The following is a 20,825-nucleotide window of genomic DNA, read 5'->3' on the forward strand; positions in this document are numbered from 1 at the left end:
CTCCGTCTCCACTGCTCTGTTCAACTCATTCAACTACAATTCTGACACAACCTTACTATCCCACACTGGAAATTGGGATTTGAACCATTAAATATGGCTACTGCGCGCCAAACTTTGCGAGATCGTCAAGTCGGTAGGTGTGTACTCTCCGGCCAGCAGTAGTACTAGCTTAGCTCTATGCTTTCCCGAAGTCTTGCTGATCAATCTTGCACCTCTACCTATAGCCTCCATCGAGAAGATCCTAAACCTAAATCATGATCAATCGAAGCATGAGCCTGAAGCAAATGGCCTTATTCCATCATCCACCCCGATCCTGAATGAAGAAGGAGAGCCTATATGGAAGGTGCTCGTCTTCGACAACCTCGGCCGTGATGTCATTTCATCTGTCCTCAGAGTTCAGGATCTTCGGAACTTTGGGGTGACCATACATCTCAATCTGCACACTCCTCGCCATCCCATCCCGGATGTTCCAGTTGTCTACTTGGTCGAGCCAACCGCCGAGAACATCGCTGCAATTTCTGCGGATCTTTCCAAGAACTTGTATGATACCGCATATGTCAACTTTCTTTCCTCAGTTCCCCGTGCTCTGCTTGAAGACTTTGCAGCGACAACGGCCCAGAATAATAATTCTGAGAAAATCGCACAAGTTTATGATCAGTACTTGAACTTCGTGGTCTCCGAGCCGGATTTATTCAGTTTGAACCTAAAAGACGTGTATCACACCGTGATCTCTGCGCAGGTAGCAAAGACTGTTATTGAGGAAACAATTGACAAAGTTGTTGGGGGCTTATTTTCGGTGGCTGTTACAATGGGATCTATTCCTATAATCCGAGCTCCTACAGGGCATGCTGCTGAAGTCATAGCCCAGAAGCTCGACCGGAAGCTGCGTGACCATGTTCTTAACTCTCGCGATAATAACCTATTTTCGGCTCGCGTGGGCTCCACTACTACGCCAGCCGCCCGCCCAGTCTTAATCATTCTCGACCGTAACATCGATCTTATCCCAATGCTATCACATTCATGGACCTACCAGTCCTTAGTTCACGATGTGCTAAACATGCGATTGAACCGAATTACAGTGGAGACGATCGATGATAATGGCAAAGTGGGGAAGAAGAGTTATGACCTTAACTCCAATGATTTCTTTTGGGCTAGAAATGCTGGTGTACCGTTCCCGCAGGTTGCGGAGGATATTGATGCTGAGTTGACGAGGTATAAAGAAGATGTTGCCGAAATTACAAGGAAGACTGGCACAAGTTCACTGGAGGATCTACAAAGGTAGGTTTTTTTGCATGATTTTTTCGAGTGATTTGGCTTATATTTTTTGGTAGCGACGTTGGCTCCTCGGCACAACATCTCAAAGCGGCTATCACTCAGTTGCCGGAATTGCGCGACAGAAAGGCAATCCTTGATATGCACATGAACATTGCACATGCACTTCTCAAGGGGATCAAAGAACGTCAGCTCGATAATTTCTTCCAGATCGAAGAAAATATTACTAGGCAAACTAAAGCTCAACTTTTGGAGGTTATCAATGATCCAGAGAGGAAGAACCCCGTAGATAAAATGCGGATGTTCATCATTTGGTATTTAAGCACTGAGAGCGTTGTTAGCAAAGTTGACATGAATGAGTACGAGGAGGCTTTGAAGAATGCGGGCTGTGATCTAGCACCATTGGCATATGTCAAGAAGTAAGTATATATGGTTACTTGATATTTATTTACACGGTCTATTTTCTCACAATACTTTTTAGGGTGCGTGAACTTACGAAGATGACAATGATGACTTCGGCACCATCCCAACAGCCTGTACAGACCACTGGTGGCACTGATATCTTCAAAGGTTTTAGTTCCATCAGCAACAGGGTATGTTATTTGATATGAATCTCTTTGACCACACGTTTAAGTGTACTAATTTTTACTACAGTTGACCGATCGGCTCAAAGACGGGGCACTTGGAGGTGGATTTGAAAACTTGATCTCAGGAGTAAAGAATTTCCTTCCGGTCAACAAGGATCTCACAATTACAAAGATCGTCGAGTCTCTCATGGATCCCACCTCGTCATCTACCTCTGCGCTTGCAAAAACCGAAAATTACCTTTATTTTGATCCTCGCTCATCTACTGCACGCGGTACTACCGGTGCCCCGGCTGGGGCCGCCAGACTTGGGCCAGATGGTAAGCCAATTTCAGGAGGACCCACCTTTGGGCAACGTCGTCAAGGGTTCACGGAGGCTGTTGTATTTACGGTTGGAGGCGGTAATATGGAGGAGTATGGCAACTTGCAAGAATGGAGCAGGAGGAACAATGCTAGTGCTGCTGGTAACTCTGCTGTTGTCAGGCGTAAGGTTGTCTATGGTAGCACCGATTTGATAAGTGCAGAAAGATTTGCAGACGGCGAATTGAAGAGACTTGGTGAAGAGGGCTAAGCTACGACAGTGTAGCAAAGGTTCTTGGCGGGAAGTATGTTTATGAGGGGAAACGACAGATTGTAATAAGAATGTTAGCAGAAATGTGATTGAGCTTTTTTTCTTTTTTTACTTCTTAAATAATTTGTAGTTCTTTGCAGATGAGAAGTAATTGATGTCTATCATAAGAGCACCTATAGATTTGTGCTATCAAGACTTGAAGCGCTCATTTTTATCATGGATCTCATGAGAGTTGATTCTAAACCCGCCAGGTTATTCAAAAATGCCAAAAGAACTCATACCCTATTACAAACTACATCAAATAACTTTATTCTTAATCACCGAGGTCCTGGCAGGTAAAGAAATAGTTGTATCCTATGTGATACCCTGTAATTACTAGGAGATACAGACATGTCTTGGCATACTATGCACCTTGCCTCTTGGCACTTCAGCTCTTGATGTTCGTTTGTCCATGTCCAGCCTCGTGCATCCTGCCAGCGACATCCTGCATTGATCAACACCATTTACTTGACGCCCGCCACCCCGCGTTCTATCATGGTCTCTACAGTGCAGCCATCGCTGAAGCGACCTTCTGAAGAACAACCTCCCGGAGCCAACAAAAAACCCAAAATGGCCCCTCCCGACCAGGAAAAGATCCAAAAGATGATAGCGGAAGCTCGAGCCAGAGCTGCCGCTATCGCCTCAAAGAAGGGTGTAGTTACCTCACAGCAGCAGCCGCAACAAACTGCCCCTGCTGCACCCCAATCTGCAGCCCAAACAGCTGCGGACCGTTTGGCGGCCATGAGGGCACGCGTTTCAGGGGCGGTCTCAAGATCCGCTAGTATCGCCGCGAGTCTTCCCAACAGACCTCCAGCGGTCCCTTCGTTCAACCATAGAAGAGAGGAACAGGAGGTTGATGATGGACCAAAAGCCAGGGGAGGTCTGGATGTTGGACTTCATCCTGCATTGCTAGGAGACAGTGGTGATATGGGAGTGCGAAAGGGGGGGAAGGGTGGCCTGGCGCCGAAGTTCGCGACTACAATGGCGAATCGACGTCCTGATGCTATTCAGCGCGGCAAAAACCGAGGAAAGAAACAGCTTGACATTTCTGGACCTTCGCCAGACTTGACTGATCCGACAAAAAACCCGTACTTTGATCCGAACCTGTCGTCGAAAGCAATTGCGCCGAGGAGGCTAAATAAAACATTGGTGTTCAATCAGAAGGGGAAATATATTGAGCAGGCCAATGCTTTACGTCGACAAGCAGCATTGGAGACGATGAAGAAGAGGATCGCCGAGGCGGCACGGAAGGTCGGAATTGATGAGGATATGCATGCTGATAAGGCCTTTGCTGTGAGTATCCGAGACTTCGTATACTCTTTGTCCTTTTTTCGGTAGAGGCTAACGTTTTGTCGGTTCAAAGCGTGAACCGCCACCAGATATCGAATGGTGGGATCAGGGCCTCACAACTGCGTCGTCTTATCTATCTCTAACACCGGAAACACTTCTTATAAACACCGCCGACTCCATAATCACATCATATATTCAACATCCCGTTCTACTCGCACCCCCCCAAGACAACCTAGCACCACCTCCAAAACCTATGCCTCTTACCAAGCGCGAACAAAAGAAGATTCGCCGCCAGCGTCGTGCAGAAGCTCTTAAAGAGAAGCAAGCAAAAGTACGCCTCGGACTGGAACCCCCGCCTCCTCCGAAGATTAAGAAGAGCAATCTCATGAGAGTTCTTGGAGACGAGGCCGTTAAAGATCCTACCGCAGTTGAGGCAAGGGTTAATAGAGAAATCCAAGAAAGATATGAAACACACTTGAAAATGAACGAAGAACGTAAACTCAGCAAAGAGCAACGTCACGAAAAACTTCATGTGAACCAGGAGAAAGATCAGGCGATGGGAATACGCTGTCTTGTCTTCCGCATCGAAACTCTTGCAAATGGTCGGCACAGATATAAGATTAACATCAATGCGGAGCAACTTGCACTTACTGGTATCTGTATACTGAACCCAAAATTTAATCTGGTTATCGTCGAGGGAGGATCGTATTCGATCAGTAAGTATAGGAAATTGATGGTCAACCGTATCGACTGGAAGGAATCGCTTGCGCCCAAGGAGGGTGCTGAGGAAGGAGAGCAGGAGGAGGTTGGAGAAGTCGATATGGAGAAGAACATGTGTACACTCGTATGGGAGGGAGAGCTGAAGCAGAAGGGCTTCAAGAAATTCACGACGGAACGATGTCCAACAGACGCCCTGGCAAAGGAAAGACTTGAAAGGGCCAAGATGGAGTTTATGTGGACCCAGGCTAAGAATGCTGTTACAAAGGAGACTTAGTGGTGGAAAATGTATTGGTATTCGCTTAGACCATGCTGTATTTTTAAAGTGTATTAGTTGTCTCTGTGGTGTTTATTTATGGATCATAAACTATCACTCGTATGTTCGTTTGTCTTTTTGTGTTTCTAGACTTCGCAGAATTATTAAGGAAGGGCTTTCATAAAGTTACTGTCAGTTTGATAACAAAAAAAGAACAAAAAGGAGGTGACACGAGCCCAATCCCCCCCCCCCCCTTCTTTCTTTTGCTACGGGGGGTTTAAGCCACCTACTTGAATAACCGGCGAGTGTAGCACTACACCAAGCTAACGGCTGGCAATCTGCCTACGTAGCTTGGCAATACAGGGCTTGATGTGTACTTTAAATATGATGACAACGATGAAGACTCTACTACATTTTAAACGAGACAGCACAAGTAAAGCAGGTTTACATTCATCACAATTAACTACATATGTACTCGTGGGAAATATAAGTAATATATGTCCTGTCCGTTTGATATTCGTATTCTATACTTAGCAACCAATGTACATTCGTGGACCCTTATATCCACCGCCAGCAACAATATTATACACGTAGCCCATATTAAAACCGATAAATGCAAAGCCATAAAACCAATATACTGAAGGAAGATTTTTTCAATGATTATGAAAGTTTTAGCGCACCAACAAAAAGAAGAAATAAATAAAAAAGGAGATAGGAATAACTAGCAAAGTGGTTTTTTAGTACTCGATCGATCTATGATAAATAATTAACTCCAGAAACCCAGGAACAGCAACAAACCCCAACACCAAAACTGCCAAAAAGAAAAAAAGAAAAAAAGAAATACTACTACAAAAAATAATACAAACAATAGGTTCTCCGTTTTCGTGACTCTTGTTCCAGACATTAAGTACGGTGGGGAATATCCCAAACGTAAAAGAAGGAAGAATAAAAACAAAGAAGAAAACACCCCCACGCTCCACTATCCAAACGTCCCTGTGCTAACCCTAACACTTAATCTTTGGGCCCTCGCCCTATCTGACTGTGGGGATAATGAGACCATCTCATATCCCTCGCCGTCCTTAGTTCCTGCAGATTTTGCACTGCCTAATGATGATGTTCTCGCGCGTTGCATCCGAGTCCTTCCTAGGCTGCTTTTTATTTTTTGTCGTTCTTGTTCAAGATATAGGTCATGCTCTTCTTTTGTCCTTGGCCGGTCAAAGTATGAATGTTGACCGCCAGAATGTGGATCAGGAGTGTATCGAAGTCCCTCGTCTTCCTCCTCGTCTCCATCGTCCGTGGTTGTGGTTTCGTAGCCCAGGCTCATGAATGGTCCTCTCCTCAACAGGCTTCCTTCACCCTCAGAGTATCCATATTCCTCCTCTGCAACCCCACTTCCCCCGTGCCTCTCGTCATCCTCATCCTCATCATGGGTGATCCACCCGCTCAGGTCCTCTTCCTGCGTATGTATCGACGGGGGAGCATGTTCCCCCATTCCTCTCAGAAGGCCCGCAAACACCTTCATCAAGCCCCTGAATTCCTCCTCTTCCACCCCCGCACTCCGCGTCCTGAACCTTGCCCTCTCATATCCATCCAGAAAGAGGTCTGCTGCGCCTCCCTTCACAACCCCAAACGCCGCGAGATGGCTCAAATAAGCTCTCAGCGTCATATGCGGCTGCCTCCGCAAGTCCTGTCCTCCCAGACGCAACGACAATGCCTTGGCTTCGATTAGGTGCGGCAACTCTGCAATTACTGATAGATAGTGGACCTCGGGAAGGTCCACGGAGCTAGGCGCCGACCACCCCGGGTGCGATATCACGCCACCAGTACCGCTCACAGTTGACGGGTTCGGACGACTCTGTACAGCGATGATGGCGCTCCTGCCGAGATTGCCGGCAATGGCCTTGTGCACGCGTTTCGGCAGGTCCATCTTCTTTACGGGAGCCCAGGATTTGGGGATCTCTTCCATTAGCCGGCGGACGGAGTAAATGCGCGATATATATATCGCCAGGGCGAGAAGTGCGGTGAGGACATAGGTTCCGGCGATGATGAAGATGTTGTAGAGTTGTGAATTTCGGAAGTATGCCTGCACTATTGCGTCTGCGGGGGTGATGAGCAGCAGCAGAAACAGGAATAGAAATAGGATGGTGAAGGAGGTGCTGTAGAAGAAGCGATGGAGTCTGTGGAGTGCCATGATGGTGACGGCATCTGGAGGCGGTGGGGGGAGGTTGGAGAGGTGTTAGAGGTGCCTGTCACGTTAACATTGCATGTCTGTTTCTTGCTGTTCTGTTTTGGGGAGGCTTGTGTGTGGTATGGATGTTTCGGGGATTGTATCACTTTGGGCGGTTGAGGCTGACACCGGGGGGTCCGGGGGGCTGGTTACCCGGTGAACCGTTGTCTGAGTGTATTCTAAGGTATGGGATCCTAACTGCGGCCCTGCAGCCTGCAAGGTACGCACTCGTTAGTACTCCACTGACTTACTGCATTTAGATACGTTTGGAGCATACCCTGGTTCAAGTCATCTTCAATTGCTCCTCTACCTAGAGTACAAGTCATACCCGACTCTGTTCTGCCCTCCACAGATGGCCGTTCCCTTGTATTTATGTCTTCTACTCTTCGTGGAGTACTTATGGAGCCGTAGCTATATGGCTAGATCCCTGAATTATATGAGAGCACTCAAAACTGGCAGGGATACTATTGATCGCTAACCAGGGTTCAAGTAATACTAGTCCATAATCCAATTATTAGATCCACAGGCTTGAGTGATAGGTAAGCTGATCGAGCCTGCAAACCTGCATCAGAGGGGTTTGGATCGATTGAGCCCGTTCAACGCAACGGGGAACGATACGCGTGCTCTCTTTTCTAGCTCTGAACTATGACCTAGTGGTTCCGGGTATCCCAGTGTTAAGGTTTTCGAGCGATGTCGAGCAGCATTGTTTGGTTATTGGTAACCAACCAGGCACCGGAAAAATAACATGCCTTCAACCAGCATCCTGCATGCACGGGTTATGTTAGTCAACCCCATTTGATGGTAACTCAACGGGATAATACATATGCGACCAGGGTGAAACCGACCAATGTGGAACACAGAGCAGGACATGGGGTTGCGTTATGTGCCTGCAGAGGTTCATATACCATCATCTGCCAAATGATTGCTGAGTAGATGGAATAGAGACAACTTCAGATTGAATCTATTATCTATGTATAAAACCATAGAAATATGGGCACGGTTCCTAGCATCGGATGTCCCGAATTCCGGGCGCTGCATTGGGAGTTTTCACTCTTGTAACTTGAAATTGATGGGCAGTTGTGTAAACAAGCAGTTCCAGGCAATTACATATAGTATTATAGTGAGCCCTTATGGACGTGGACCAAGAATCCCAAGGCTCACCTCATCCGCTCCCACCTCTTGTCTTCTGGAGCAGAAAGCTCCAAACAGTACACAGAAGTCGGGCATATTAATGCTATGGATCAACAGCGAAATCAGAGACTAGGGATCCTGGACAAGGAAGAGCAATATATGCAGAGATACTGAATGGTTTCCAATCTATCTTAATATATACCACGATGAACAGGCACATCCTCGTTTCCAAGTTTGATTTGACTCACCCCACTTAGCGGCTTTATAGCTATTCATCTAACAAACTTGATGGATATGCTGACCCAATAAAAGTCTTACTATTTGATTATGACAGGCACAAGGTAGAAGAGGTCGATGTTACATGGTTGTCAGTATCTGTTTAATTGGGTTGTCCTAGTGGGCTATCCCAGGATATATTGAAAGACGTGTAGTCGACTGGATGGAGGATCAATAGGCAGAAGAAAAGACAAGAATTCAAATGTACGTTTATATGCCGTACAAGAAAAACGCTGCCATTGTATTGTTATATGAGATGAGATCGAATCTCACATCCCATATAATACATCACCGACTCGTGCCAGCTTCAAGACACAATCTAAATAATATGTTAATGATATGAACAAAAGCAAGGAAGTAAGGGAGAATTGAGATGAATTACCAAGCCATTCTTTTCCATCAATATTAGCGTGTAAAGAAACCGACAACCGCAGAGCCCGAAAATCCTCCAAGTAGACTTGAGACCAGCTCTCTAATGAGAGCTTCACTCATTGTCATCGCTATGACTAGCTTCAGAGGCTACACAAGCAGCATCTTCAATGGAATTCGCGGGGAAGAGGATGCTAAAAGCGGTCTGGCTATATGCTCCCAACTGAGCCGTGATATCACCCTCCTTTCCCCAGTTCTCAATCTTCCTAGCCAACTCAAGCGTGGATTTTCGTGAAATGTTAGCGTTCTCGATGTGTATGGTTTTGGTGTCATCTCCACGCACGACTGCCTCGGCAAGGGCTTTGACCCTGTCAATGTGATCGATTATTTCATCGACGACTTGAATACAATATACAAGGGGGGAATATATAAGGTGTGCGTCAAGATATTGAAGGTGGAGTCTGATTTTAGTCCTGGCTTCGTGCAGGATGTTCTTTTCGTGAAGGGTTAAGCGGTCCATGGTTGGTAGCTTTGATGGATATCTTGATGTGAAGAGAAGAGATGTGTGATTGGATGAATATTTCGATTGGAATGTAAGGTACTTGTAATTGGTGATGGTAGTATTTCTGTGGGTTGCTTGCTTGACTGGACAACAACAGGTTGCACGGTAGCTATGGTAGAAATTGATTACACGTATACGTATACGTAGGCACTAAGTGAGTGAAGGGGCTTCATTGGTGTGTAGCGTAGCTTCTAGACACACTTGTTAGAACTACATGCGCAAGGTGCGGATCCTACAATGTCTGAAGCATCACTTATATTAGCTTGAGGATTCTGTTGCTTTATGTCGCTTTAGATAATCCATGTAGTCGTGAAAATGAGGTGTTTGATTCAGGTTAAGTACTTTTCTCTTAGAGCACGCGGTAGGATAGCTCATAGCACAATATATAAGACTCTAGAAGCTAACAGCCATATAGAAAATCAATCGACCTGGGTAATTTTGGAGGAAATAATTTAACGTAGATCTTGTGTGAATCATCACATATCACTCACTGGTATTTGGACGCTCGCCCATGTGTTATGGTTGATTGATTGATTGATATGGTGATAATAATCATATAATAAGAGATGTAGGATGTGTGTATGCCATTGGATCAACATATCACAGTGGTAGTTTGTGTGTGTACGTGTGGTAGACTTTCACTCCTACGCGCACTCTCTCTCATGTAGTGACTGTGTGTGAGTAGTGATGGGGAACGAGACGAGACGAGACGAGAGTTGGGAAAAGTCTCGTCTCGCCTTGTATCCTTTAAAGTGAGTTTCGAAAAACTCGAGACCTTTCGTCAGGTGAGTTTAGGACTGGGAAAGTTCTATAATGATGCTAATTAATGTATATCTATCTTATAATGTCCCCTAGCACTTAGTTATTTCGGGTTCCGTAGCATAAGAGGCGTATGTGTTGGTGCATGCCCTCGAAAGGAAACAAGTACGACAGCGAGGCCGGGGTTCGATTCCCGCTACGGAAAACCATCTTTTTTTTTTATACCTCCCCTTTTTTACCTCCAGTTTTTGAAATGCCAAATCAAAGAGTGAACCGGAACTATGTAGCCGACATTTTTTTTGAGTATATTTACGTGGGGGAGAAAAAGTTAAAGAGGTCTGTCTCATCTCGTGCCCATATTACCTACACAAATCTCCAAAAAAATCTGCGAACGAGAATAGGTACACATACAAACCACACGCGCCCACCATAGGTGCTTAGGCTCGATCTATTCACTGACATATCTGCAGGGACACCATGCCTACGCCCATCTCCAGACGTAGACTATGCCCACAGGTCGGCGTGAAACAGCTTTATCTATTCACTAGTATTGATTCCCAGGACCGGGCTTCTATATCTACCTGAAAACCTACATACGGACAATAGACCGAGGGTCTGCACGCCGATCATGGGAGTGGGTTTGACTAAAATCCAAAGTCTCGTTTTCCTAGTACATGGGGAGTAAGGATAAAAACTTCTCTGTCTCTGTCTAAATATATTCAAATATATCAGGGTTGGGGTCGGCATTTTCCCTCCATAACTGTTTACACAGACCTAAGCCGAGACAGGTGCCAATTATAGGTCTAATGGCGGGCTATGGTCTAAAATAAGCCTACATATAGGTAATTACAACCAACTCATTTCGGACATCGACGAGAGGAAACATTCTCCGACTCGAGTGCCATTCTATCTCACATCTTCTTGCATGCGAGGCAAGATCTTTGGCCAAGTCCTTTTGTGATCATCAATTAATGAATTATCAATCAATGTATCAACTAATCAATCAACTTGTTTTGCTATACCGCAAAATCTGAGAAAATTCATTGCGCTATAGCAGGGATATTCTACACCAAAACTTTCATATTGACGTCCAAAGACTGCCTCTAGTGGTTGGCTTATACCCCTGCTGAATATGCGCGGCGAAATTTCTCAGATAATACGGTATTGATGTCGTCGAGTGATAGTTTATGATTTATTACAATCCCCCGAGTGATGAGTTGTGCGAAAAACAGGCAGTTTGGTGGGCGTTCATTACTTGGTCATATACCTATAGGTTATCTAGATATTACTGGAATTGAATATTGCGACTGTTGGGTGCGGGCAAGGACAGTTAACTATGCCATTGCCGGTTGGCTTGTATCTACAGATTGGAGGTTGACTCGACAGCCTGTCTTTGAACACCTATTCTTATCTTGGTTCTTTAGTTTGGCCGGTCGAATCTTTAATGAGATAAGGGAAGCACAGTCGCAGGTGATCCAAACCCCCAACGATGGAAAGACCTGGAATACTCCAACCAAAGACACCCTTATATTGCTGCTTCCCATAAAATATATCTACATACCCGATCAACATATCATACAAAACAGGTATCTTTTTCATGGCCCCAAACGCCCATCACAAAGAAAAAAACAAAAAGACTTTTTGATACTATTAAAAAAAAACAAAAAAAAAAAAACATCCTCCCACCACAACAGTCCCATCTACCCAATATTAAACTCATCCGCCATCCCCCTCTTCTTCAACATCCCCTGCGCAATCTTCCTCATCTTCCTCATCGCCTCATTCCCCGGCCTCTCATCCCTCTCCTCATCACTCTCCTCCACCACCCCCCTCTTCTGCGCCACCGCCAGACTCTTCCCGCCGCCATCACCCCCACCCCCACCACCAGGAACCTTAATATCCCCCGGCTTATCCCTCAACCCAAAGCTCTTCGCCAAATGCCCATAATGCAGCCCCTTGACACTAAATACCGCCCTCTCACTGCCCACATGCGTCGCATAGGCCCTGATATGGCTCCCCCACGCCCTGGCCGCAACACTCTTCATCCCCGCGTCCTCAGCGATCCAGCGCTCCACGTCCAGCTGCCACTCCGACGCGCGGTCCTCCCACTCGCGCTTCTTCTCCTTCCCCTCTGCGAAGCCCTTGCGGAAGAGCTCGTCGACGTTTACGCGCGCCAGCTGGCCCTCGCGCACGCCCTTCTTGAGCACGGAGTCGACGTAGCCCTCCTCGGGCCCTGGCAGGAGGAAGATGGTTGCGCGGCCGGGGCGGCCGGCGCGGGCTGTGCGGCCGATGCGGTGGAGGTGATCGGAGGGGGAGAAGGGGGGGTCGTGCTGGATGATGAGGTCGATGTTTGGGAGGTCGAGGCCGCGGGCGGCGACGTCGGTGCAGAAGAGGATGGTGGGGTGCGGGGTGGTGGTGAAGGAGTGGAGGGCGGCGGTGCGGATGGGTTGCGGGAGGGAGCCGTGGAGCTTGTGCAGGAGGCAGGAGGGGTGGAGGGTTGGTGCGGGGCTGGTGGCGGGGTTGAGGGCGGGCTTCTTCTTCTTCTTTTTGTCTTGGGGTTTCTTTTTGCTGGGTTTGCCGTCTTCGGGGGTGGCGTCTTCGGCGTCGGACTCGGAGTCGGAGCTGGAGTCGGCGGCGGTGGTGGAAGTGGCTGCAGCAGCGGCGGCGGCGGCCTCTTCGGAAAGTTTGCGAGAGAAGACTTCAAAGTGGAAGTCGACCGAGTCGGAGCAAGAGAAGAAGACCATGACCCGCGGCGTGGCAGTCTGCCGTATGAACGCCCGTTTGAGTACTGCCATGAGCGCAACCAACCGCTGCTTGGCTGGCACAACGGCATAGCTCTGCTTCAGCTGTGCCGGGGCCGTAAACTTGCCTTCGCCAGCTTCTTTCCCGGCGTTATCTGCCTCCTCGTCCTCGGCGCTCTTCTCGGCCTTGATATAGAGCGCATCCTTCAGCGAGATGTCTCCCAACCGCTGCACATTCGTCTTCATTGTCGCTGAACACAATATCGTAACTCTGCGCTTTGGAAGGACCTCTTCGCCGCTCGGAACGCCAGAACCCCGTTCCGGAGTGCCGTTGGGAAGCTTGCTCTTCTTCTCCAGGATTGCGAGAATGCTGCCAATCGTCTCCTCGAAGCCCAGCTCCATGAGTCTATCCCCCTCGTCCATGACGACCCACCGAACCCGACTGACATCCAGGCTCTCTGTGTTCTCGAGATGATCCAGAAGACGTCCAGGTGTTGCAACGAGGATGTTGAGCCCCTTGCGCAGCCGCGCCTTCTCGGACTTCTTCTTCTCCCCACCAATGACGGAGCCGGGGACAATCCAGTGCGGGCCGTTCTTGGCATGGATGAGCGTTGACAGGACCGTTTCAATCTGGCGGGACAGCTCGCGGGTCGGTGCGAGTATGATGGCATAGAGGCCTGAATGGCGTGCCATGGTCTCCTTCTTGCCATTAGGGGCGTCGGAGGAGGGCCGTGGCTTTGTGAGCTGCATGACCCGGTTGACGATGGGGAGCAGGTACGTTAGCGTCTTTCCGGACCCAGTCTCGGCCTGGATGAAGGCATCGCTGTCGGTCTTGATGAGCTCGGGGATTGCAGACTTTTGGATTGCTGTGGGGGCCTTGAGGGTCAATTTTGTGGTGAGATGGTTTGCGAGGATGGGGGAGAGGCCGAGCGTTGTGAAGGTCGTGGAGCCGTCTGATAGAGGGGCATTGGTCGGGGCCTGTGCCTCCGGCTCTGGTTCCGGCGCGGACTCAATGGTGACTGATGCGGGGTTCTGAGTCCAGAGCGAAGACACGAATTCGCCAGGTTTTGTTCCTGGAGGGGGCACACCAGTGCCATTGGGCCTTGGGGCTGCAGAGGGCTCGCTGGGACGTTTGCGCTTTAGGCTGCGGTCAAAGGGGACATGGTTTGGGTTTGAGTTGTTTGAATTGGGATTGTCTTTCTTCTGGCCCTGGGGTTTTGCGACATTGAACTCTCCGGTGCCGTCGTCTGCTTTCTTTGGCGCTGCTGCTGTATTTCCCTTGCGGATGTGGTACTGTGCAAGCCTCTTTGCCTTCTGTCGGTCGGTCCATTTCCCGCCTTTGAAGGATGGTGCGGAGCGGGCGCCCACAAATGCGTCGGGGCCTATGTCAAAGTTGACGAGCATGCCATCGTCGGCCATTGTGCTGTATTATTACTTGTGTTGTGATATATAGTTATTCTGTGGTTGGCTGTGTCTGTCTGTATATGATGTAGTTGTAGAATCTTACTGCTGGACACAGCGGGTAACGAATGGCATGTGGGGACACGGGCGCTTACCCGGCCGATGCAGATCTGAAAATACTTGGAGAGAGAAGTGCGAGAGACCTTTTTGCCTCCGGACCTGAATTACCGAGAACCCACCGGTAAAGCCCCTCCTCTGCATCAAGACCCATATCTTCACACCAGCACTCCCCAGTTACTCTCAAACCATGGTACAAAACCCCCCTCCACCCACCTCTTTCTTTCAGAAACCTAACACCCACACCCACATCCACAGGCCCACCGAATAATAGCGCAAATCGCCCTCGTCGGCGGCCGCGTCGTCGGCCGCGCCTTCGTCGAAGCCTGGCGACAAGCCCAAGCCACGCAGAAATACGCCAAAGCGGCGGCTGCCGGCCGCGTGCCCGACGGCCAGGGCGGGGCGTCGCTCCGCGCGCACTCGGGGCTGACGCTGGACGAGGCGTGCCGCATCCTGAACGTCAAGCCGCCGCAGGAGGGCAAGATTGAGATTGAGAATGTGATGGAGCGCTTCAAGAAGCTGTTTGACATCAACGATCCGAAGAAGGGCGGCAGCTTCTACCTGCAGAGTAAGGTGCTGCGGGCGCGGGAGAGGATCGAGGCCGAGGTGAGGGCGAAGGAGGAGAAGACGGGCGAGTGGAGGCCGAAGGTGTACAAATAGTCCCCTTTGAGCGGGGGGGGAGTATGTGGTAATGGAGATGCGTGCTTGGTGATTCTTGTGGATATATAGGTTCTTTTTCTTCTTTCTTTTTCTTTTTTGTGTGCTTCGTTTTTCTGCTTTGGGGGTGTTTGCAGGCTCTGGGTCGGGTCGAGTTGGGGCCGGGGCGGGGGCGGGGACGGGGATGGGGGGCGGATATTTTCTGTTTCCTTTCTTTTTCTGGGCTTCTCTCTCTTTTCTCCCCCACTTCTCTATATATATTACCGCTCTCCTTTTCTGGCGTTTTCTTTTGATCCATCCATCCGGCCGGCCGGCCACCCGGACCTCCGAGGAGGCCAGCTGCAGGCGATGGGGGGTCCCCAAAAAGGGGGCGCGATAGAAACAAAATTCTCCTCTCTGTTTTCTTGTTCTACTTTTTAGATTTGTGGGGTTGGTTAGATGGGCATGGGATGGGTGTATATATACTACAGGGGTTAGCTGGTTGGCTGGTTGGCTGTGAGTGGGGCGAGGGAAGGTCAATGATGACTTTGGCATGCATGGCAAGTGTGATATACCTGGTCTGACTTGGAGTGGGATTTCATGATTGTGGAGGGCTAAATATAAACCTCTGCTGCAAAGATCATTTCCTTAACATGTACTTCCTTTTTTGGAGATCCTTGTTCTTGACGTGCCCGTTTTTGATGAATTTTCAGTTAAAACCCCGACACGCCAAAATCGAAGAAACAAAAAGGAAGAAATTGGCTTAAAAGTCTATGTTAGTGATCTCGCAATGAAGCCATTCCTCCGATCCTGAACGAGCCTTAGCTAAAATTTCAGAGTATCTATGTAGTACATCGTTGGAGGCAACTATGCGTTTCGTACTATTACGGGGGCCATTCTCGCAAGCTGCTCTGAACAGGTCAGCAATTACTTTCTGGTTTATCTCTCCAACCTCCCGCGGGAAACGCGTTGAGAGATCAATAGTTGTGGGATGAGAAGTTTTATAGGTAAAGTAGTTTATTCGGCCTCGCCGCCTCGGCCTCCCCAATAAGAGAGGCAGAGTATAGACAGGCGTCTGTGTGAGGGTGGTGGGGGAGAGGAGGGAGCCGAAAGCCACCTATGGCAAGATGGAGATTCTCGTTATAAGCGTTACAGTCGGCAGTTCTTATTTCCCGCGTAGTATACTTCTTACAGTAGCTGCGTGGCTTTATGCCATCATGGGATATCACTCGTGCCAAGAAGCACTTCTCGCGCTGCCTACATATATGTCACTGGTACTATGGGATGTATGCGGAAACATAAGCGTGAAGAACAACTATGGCTTGAAATCCGGGGGGGACAGAAAAACAACACACAAATTATCACCATAACCAGCAACCAATCCGTCCTCACTATTTCTTTAAAAAGATTCTCCGCTCTCATTTTTTCTCCCGCTGAAATCAGTGCCGGCGTATAATTGAATGCCTACACGTTCCGATTCCAGATGTGTGTGTAAATCTGTGCATATATGTCGGCATAGTCTAGTGATCAGACCCGTTAAACGTACAGCCACGCATGTGGAACATGCGCATGAGGTATGGCAATCCACGAGCAGTAATCGCTCGAGTTCAAATGCCCCCCTTTAGTTATTTAATAGAAAGATCTTGCATCATATTAGTTGAGGTTCGTCCTCCTCGCCGTTAGCTTGTTGAAATCTTCCTGGTAAAGGAAATCTCCGTGATATGATGTGCTGACATAAACTCATAATGTTACATTGTACCGGGTGTTCACCATTAATGTGAAGAACTCTGCTTCATTGGTTGAAAATGCAGGGATTTTATATGGGAGCCACGAATGACAACCAATTATCATCAATCACACCGGCCTTAGCGCACCAAATTTGTATGGGGAAAAAAGTCTGAAGAGCTTTCATATATCTTCACTCAAAAATCTAAATATTTTGCTAAAAATACAAAAAAATAACTGCAGAATAGCGCTGGCTCCCAGCTTCCTCTAGGTAATATTGTGAGCTCATAAGCCCTTGTTGGGAGTGTTTTTTGATGAAACTGGGTGCAAACAACAGTCAAATTGCGGTCTCGGAGGTTGCGTTGCAAAAGATGGGGGGTAGCCTATTCAAGTACTTTTTCTGGCGCCAAGTATCATTTTCTGCAGCTTCAACCAATCATACGCCAAAAAAGGGTTCTTCAGACTAACCCACAACCCCCGGTACAGTCTAGTGAGATTTGTGCCCCTCTATGTTACCGTTGTAGTGAGAATTCATGATGGTGGCTAAGTAAGGGCGCCGTTCGTTGTTCGTTGTTAGTTCAACCATTGAGTGCCGGGGTGAGGGGTCAATGATGGATATAGCTTGGTAATTAATTTCTGCCTGGAGTGAGAATTCATGATGGCGGGTGATGGCTGTCAATGATTGCTACGGCAATTTGTTGGACGTGTGAGATTTCATGATGATACCTCTGGTAAAAACTCATAACTTCGGCTAATAAAGACTATCAATGATTATTGTAGTAATTTATTGGAACTTGTAGTGACATTTCATGATGGATCCCACAGTAAGATCTCATGACGATACCTGCCAACAATTGTCTACGAAATCGAAAGAAGGTATTGAATTCTACCCTGACCCGACCATACCAAACCAAACCAGCCTACCCAACCAGCCCACCCAGACCAGTCCATCACAATACTACACTACACTACACTATCATTTTTCACTCCTCCCTCCAATTCACCCTACACACAACCCCGCCGCTAAAGCCAGGAAAAGAACAAGTGAAAGAAAAAAAAAAGAGAACAAGAATAAATCAGTAGTTATTGGTAAAGCGCATAGAAAAAAAGAAAAGAAAAAAGGAAAAAAGTTCTTTGCTCTCTAAAAAGTCTAAGAAGCACCTGCAATACTCAAGTCTCTAATTTCCTGCAGCACCTGCTCGACCCTCTGGTCGAGATGGCCCTGCGCATACTGCTCCCTCGTGCTCGGATCCAGGAACTGCTGCACTTGCGCCATTCTCGAGTACGCCTCGGCACAAACTACCCCACCGTCAGCACAACCCTACCCCACCCCCACGGCCCCACAAAGAAATAAGCAGTACTCACATCTCAACTGAATCTTCACCAGTGCCTCAAAGCTCGGATCCAAATACGGTACTCTCAGATCAATCAGCTGCGGCAGCTCGCCCGTCAACTGATCATTGAGCCCCTCATACACCTCCTTCGCCATCTGGGCCTCCTTCTCCGTGCGCGGCAGCTTTCCCGGGTCCTTATCCGGCTTCTCGACCAGCTTCTTGACCTTTGCGCGCATCTGGTCGTAGTCGAGTAGCTTGTGGTTGCGCTTCTTGATGCACTCGTTGATGTCGGGAAAGTAGGCGCAGAAGCGCGAGATGGGCTCGAGGACCGTTGTGCGGTAGGGCCCGTCGAGCGCTTTGATGGTCTCGGCGTCGAGCTCCTCAACGGCTTGCTTGTAGGAGCGGGAGACGCCGTCGCGGGTGCCGGCGTCGCCGTAGAAGGCGTCGATGGTCTCGGCGATGCGCATTTGTGAGGCCGTCATGGCTGGAGGGGGGTGTTAGTGGCATGTGGGGAAGGGAGGGGCAGGGGGGTAAAGTACCTCGTAGGGCATCGAGGTAGCCTTTTGCTTCGCGTTGGAGTTTTGTGGCGGCGGCTTCCATGGTGCGGAAGCGGCGCTCTTCGACTTCGTAGTCGCGGTCATTGGTTTTTTCGATTTGGCCTGTAGGGAGAGGTGTTAGTGGGTGAGGTTAGGTATGGGTATGGGTATGGTGTAGTTTATCGGTACTGGAGGTACTGACCGGCTTTCATCATGACCTGGACCGTAGTCCGGTTCACGGTTTTCTTGAACCCTGTGATGGTGGTGCTGTGTTAGCCCTCTCTGCTTACTCTGCGAGTCCTCCTACTCCCTCCTTTGCTTGGGAAAGGAAAGGTCTTGGTACCTGCCCAACTCATAGCTACTACTACTACTGCTGCTGCTGCTGGTGATCAACCAGTGTTCTTTTGGTGATGTTGTTGTTGGTGGTGGAAGGGAAGGAAGGGAAGAAAGGTTCAGGAGAGAAGCAGAGCAGTGGTGAACGAACTCTTGTTGTTAGCCCCAGCACCACGCCGTTTTCAGGACGTTGGACGGGAAAGCGGGAGTGGGCGTGGACAAAGTGTGGGCCGGGGTGGAGTCGAGTGTTTCGTCACCAGCGAGGCGGTGCTGTGTGGCTGGGTGCCTTGGCGGCAAGGGATTGCGTATGCTAGGGATCAAATTGCAAGTAAAACAAACCCGAGCGGTGTCTTGAAGCTCTAGATATGCAGGAGATTGAAAGAGGTTTGTTTGGCTGAGTTTTTCTGTCTCGGAGGGTGGTGAGGGGGTGAGAGTTAGGAGTTGGGTTGGGCGTCATGGAGTATCACCCGGCTGGCTGAGCCTTTGCCTGGAAACTGGGAAGGGGGATCATTGGCCTTGGACCCTGGAGTAGCTGTCCCCGTCACGCAGAGTAAACTCAATCGGCCGCTAGCTAGATGGGAAAGTGGATGTCACACTTAATTGAGAAATCCCTTTGTCACAAAGCTCGGGGAACGAGAATTAATGAACTTAGAAGATGTACCTACTACATACTCGTAGAGCTAGTTTAGTATAGATAGATATATGCCTGTTAACTCGATGCTCACAGAAACATTATTTTCTGGGGGGGGGGGGGGGGGGGGGTGCAGCGTTCTAGTGTTTATGCCCGGATCCGGAGGTCTCGGGATTCCCTAGTGCTAAACTCCGGACAACGCTTTGGTAACTTCAGAGCTTGAGACTCGGAAGAGTAAACCAGCTCACAGCGCCTCCACCTTGAAAAGACAATTTTATTCCGAGGTACCCAGTGCAGGAGCCTCGACCCAATTTCAATTCCCTCAATTCCACCCCTCAAGGCCAGGCTGTTCTAGGAGACCCAACTCGAGTAGGCTAGCTAACACCACGCCGCAAGAACCAGACTCGTGATAGAATCAACGCGGAGAAGAAGAACTCACCCACACGCTAGCCGCGACCGGCCACCCACTAGTACGCAGTCTCGGCGTTGATTTCATCACCGGAGATTTCAATGCGGGCTGACAAGGATTGACGTCAGAGGCGCTAGCTGTATTCCTGAGTAATAGTTGACAAAGCATGCATAGTATATCTTGGCACTGCAACCTGCATCTTGCGCATCCGGTGTATTTTGCGCATGTTCAAGCACCCGGATCCTCAGCCCTATCGCAACCGCAACATCACAGGGCAGGCGAACATGACCGCAGTCCGAGAGAGAAAGCTGCCAATGCCGCGATGCTGCCTGCCTTCTACATCTACACCTACTTATCTAAGAACACCACCGCGTCAAGGATCTCCACAACACACGACACCACCATCATAACTAGACCAGCAGCCCAAACACATACGACCCGCCGAAACGAGAGCTCCAAAGCACCAATTGCAAGACGAGCCCCTCATATACTACATAGTAGTCCGAATGACCTGGACACTATCAATTCGACAATTGCCCACCCCGAACCACCTACCTACCCACCCACGCGCCCGCCCGCCCGCCAGCAGGATAAATGCCGCCCGCCAGCAGATGGAGATGTATACACGAGCGGGAATGGCCTCAATCCAGCAACCGCGGATGAACCCATCCCTTAGCGGAACTTCCCACCACAACACCTATGGATGCTGTTGACCCCCCCTCTGTCTTTGCGAGGGTATTTATACACTCTGTAAATGGGCAGCAGAACACAGATCAAACAAGCCCCTGCAATTCACCAGTAATCCGAGGGCGAGGGGGGGAAAGAGCAGTGGAAGGCCGGTGCAGACCAACCTAAGACAGCCAGAGAAGGGAATGCCAAACCAGCGATTGCGGCCGAGTGATCATCGAT

At 48.9% G+C, this 20,825-nt stretch overlaps 8 protein-coding genes across 8 annotated transcripts; 4 read left to right on the forward strand and 4 right to left on the reverse strand.

Annotated features, from left to right (window-relative positions):
* Positions 1 to 93: 93 nt before the first annotated feature.
* On the forward strand, positions 94 to 2,427 carry H6S33_002561 (uncharacterized protein; the record flags this gene model as incomplete). The annotated part of the gene is made up of 5 exons (XM_044833911.1): positions 94 to 133; positions 225 to 1,278; positions 1,332 to 1,691; positions 1,754 to 1,865; positions 1,927 to 2,427. The coding sequence occupies 5 exons, from the start codon at positions 94 to 96 to the stop codon at positions 2,425 to 2,427; spliced, it is 2,067 nt and encodes a 688-aa protein (XP_044692722.1).
* A 534-nt stretch (positions 2,428 to 2,961) lies between these two features.
* Positions 2,962 to 4,750, forward strand: H6S33_002562 (uncharacterized protein; the record flags this gene model as incomplete). Its single annotated transcript, XM_044833912.1, has 2 exons — positions 2,962 to 3,759; positions 3,830 to 4,750. 2 exons carry the CDS (start codon positions 2,962 to 2,964, stop codon positions 4,748 to 4,750), a joined length of 1,719 nt encoding a protein of 572 aa, XP_044692723.1.
* Positions 4,751 to 5,708: 958 nt separating this feature from the next.
* On the reverse strand, positions 5,709 to 6,920 carry H6S33_002563 (uncharacterized protein; the record flags this gene model as incomplete). Its single annotated transcript, XM_044833913.1, has 1 exon — positions 5,709 to 6,920. The coding sequence occupies one exon, from the start codon at positions 6,918 to 6,920 to the stop codon at positions 5,709 to 5,711; it is 1,212 nt and encodes a 403-aa protein (XP_044692724.1).
* A 1,927-nt stretch (positions 6,921 to 8,847) lies between these two features.
* H6S33_002564 (uncharacterized protein) lies at positions 8,848 to 9,252 on the reverse strand (the record flags this gene model as incomplete). The annotated part of the gene is made up of 1 exon (XM_044833914.1): positions 8,848 to 9,252. The coding sequence occupies one exon, from the start codon at positions 9,250 to 9,252 to the stop codon at positions 8,848 to 8,850; it is 405 nt and encodes a 134-aa protein (XP_044692725.1).
* A 2,501-nt stretch (positions 9,253 to 11,753) lies between these two features.
* On the reverse strand, positions 11,754 to 14,213 carry H6S33_002565 (uncharacterized protein; the record flags this gene model as incomplete). The annotated part of the gene is made up of 1 exon (XM_044833915.1): positions 11,754 to 14,213. One exon carries the CDS (start codon positions 14,211 to 14,213, stop codon positions 11,754 to 11,756), a length of 2,460 nt encoding a protein of 819 aa, XP_044692726.1.
* A 289-nt stretch (positions 14,214 to 14,502) lies between these two features.
* Positions 14,503 to 14,972, forward strand: H6S33_002566 (uncharacterized protein; the record flags this gene model as incomplete). Its single annotated transcript, XM_044833916.1, has 2 exons — positions 14,503 to 14,505; positions 14,571 to 14,972. The coding sequence occupies 2 exons, from the start codon at positions 14,503 to 14,505 to the stop codon at positions 14,970 to 14,972; spliced, it is 405 nt and encodes a 134-aa protein (XP_044692727.1).
* A 2,851-nt stretch (positions 14,973 to 17,823) lies between these two features.
* H6S33_002567 (uncharacterized protein) lies at positions 17,824 to 18,899 on the reverse strand (the record flags this gene model as incomplete). The annotated part of the gene is made up of 5 exons (XM_044833917.1): positions 17,824 to 17,972; positions 18,039 to 18,491; positions 18,547 to 18,666; positions 18,746 to 18,796; positions 18,887 to 18,899. 5 exons carry the CDS (start codon positions 18,897 to 18,899, stop codon positions 17,824 to 17,826), a joined length of 786 nt encoding a protein of 261 aa, XP_044692728.1.
* Positions 18,900 to 20,238: 1,339 nt separating this feature from the next.
* On the forward strand, positions 20,239 to 20,592 carry H6S33_002568 (uncharacterized protein; the record flags this gene model as incomplete). Its single annotated transcript, XM_044833918.1, has 1 exon — positions 20,239 to 20,592. The coding sequence occupies one exon, from the start codon at positions 20,239 to 20,241 to the stop codon at positions 20,590 to 20,592; it is 354 nt and encodes a 117-aa protein (XP_044692729.1).
* Between the last annotated feature and the right edge of the window lie 233 nt (positions 20,593 to 20,825).

The sequence above is a fragment of the Morchella sextelata genome (genome assembly GCF_020137385.1).
Source record: "Morchella sextelata strain SCLS chromosome Unknown scls_13, whole genome shotgun sequence".
NCBI classification, from domain to species: Eukaryota; Fungi; Ascomycota; class Pezizomycetes; order Pezizales; family Morchellaceae; genus Morchella; species Morchella sextelata.